At 64.1% G+C, this 1580-nt stretch overlaps 1 protein-coding gene across 1 annotated transcript in view; it reads left to right on the top strand.

The window, feature by feature from the left end:
- Window positions 1-1580, top strand: part of HSPG2 (heparan sulfate proteoglycan 2) — an 82302-nt gene that overhangs the window by 30517 nt on the left and 50205 nt on the right. The window contains 4 exon segments of the mRNA XM_010830236.1: window positions 1-60; window positions 556-605; window positions 925-1022; window positions 1333-1496. Of these exon segments, the coding sequence (XP_010828538.1) occupies window positions 1-60; window positions 556-605; window positions 925-1022; window positions 1333-1496 (372 nt within the window).

The raw sequence follows: 1580 nt of genomic DNA, 5'->3' as shown, positions 1-1580 counted from the left end.
AGACGGCCATCCCACCTGTGATGCGTGTTCCCCAGGCCACAGCGGGCGTCACTGTGAGAGGTGAGGCGAGCGTGGGCAGGGTGGGGAGTTTGCACGAGGGGCTGCCCCCGAAAGTGGGCTGGGCCCAGCTCTCCTGCTCAGGAGGGCGCAGAAGCCCCCAACTCTGCCTCACACAGGCCCCAGGGGACAGTCAGCGCCGCCCCCCACCCCGAGAGCCTGAACGTTTCACCTGGCGTTTGAGGCTCTCAGAGATCTAGACCTGCAGATCACCCCCACCTCCCAACACTCCCATCCCCAGTGAGGCCAAAGTCTTCCCAGAAACCCTTCATTCTTGCTGAAAGTCCTGGGTTCGAGGCCTGACCCTGCTGATCTCACTGGTTCCATGGCCTGTGGCCTGTCCCTGCCCCTCTTCTCCCCTCTACTTCTCCATCTGTGCAATGGGTGAGTTAGGCTAATTAGTTCGTCCAGCACTCAGGTCACGGAGTCCAGTACAGGGCCCCCAGCACAGCCCAGTGATTCTTCCCTCCCTTCACCCAGCACCTTCTCTCACCGCAGGTGTGCGCCAGGTTACTACGGCAACCCCAGCCAGGGCCAGCCCTGTCGAAGTGAGTAGGCTTGGGGAGGCTTTGGGGATCTGGCCACCCTGGGGATGGAGCTAGGACAGAGCCTTCGTTCTCCTTCAACATAGGGAATGTGACTTTGCCTCTCCGAACCTCGGCTTCTTTGCCTGTAAAATGGGGGTCGTAAAAGGCCCACCCACCCCGGAGGGCGTCTGTGAATGTGGCCAATGCCTGCACGTGGCGGGTGTTCAGAAGCAAACACTCGTTCCCTCGGGTGGAGCGTGATGGCCAGAGGGTGGTGGGAATGGGGATGCTTCATGGTGGGTTTGGGGTTCCAGCTGTAGCGGCTTCCCTCCACCTTTAGGGAGCGGTGGCCAGTTGCCGGAGCAGATCGGTTGTGGCTGTGACCCCCAGGGCAGTGTCAGCAACCAGTGTGACCCTGCTGGCCAGTGCCAGTGCAAGGTCAGTCCCAACCCCTGCCCTCCACGAGGCCCCGAACCACGGCCAAGCCGGTCACCGGGCCTTCCGTGCCGCCCAGCCTCCAGGGCTGTCCCTGTGGCCTGCCCGCCTGCCTCACGGGGTCCGTCCCTGCCCCACTGCTTGGGGCCTCGAGGTGTCAGGCAGCATCCAATGGGAGCTGGGGCCTCAGCCTGGGGGCAGCAGGGGCCCCCCTAGAACCCCCGGAAACGGCTGGGAAGACTGTCCTCAAAGGCTGCCAGCCGTGCAAGAGACCCATCCAGGCTCCCCGCCCGCCTTTCTGTCCGTCCTGCAGGCCCAGGTGGAAGGCCTCACCTGCAGCCAGTGCCGGCCCCACCACTTCCACCTGAGTGCCAGCAACCCCGACGGCTGCCTGCCCTGCTTCTGCATGGGTGTCACCCAGCAGTGTGCCAGCTCCTCCTACACTCGCCAGCTGGTAGGAGCCCGGACGCGCCCTTAGCCCCGGGGGGCCTGCTGCCTGCCTCTCCTGGCTCATCACTGGTGCCGATCCCTGTTCCCATGCCTCCATCACTGCCCACATAA

The sequence above is a fragment of the Bison bison genome, unplaced genomic scaffold (genome assembly GCF_000754665.1).
Source record: "Bison bison bison isolate TAMUID 2011002044 unplaced genomic scaffold, Bison_UMD1.0 scf7180017864516, whole genome shotgun sequence".
NCBI classification, from domain to species: Eukaryota; Metazoa; Chordata; class Mammalia; order Artiodactyla; family Bovidae; genus Bison; species Bison bison.
This window is presented reverse-complemented; position numbering and strand designations above follow the sequence as displayed.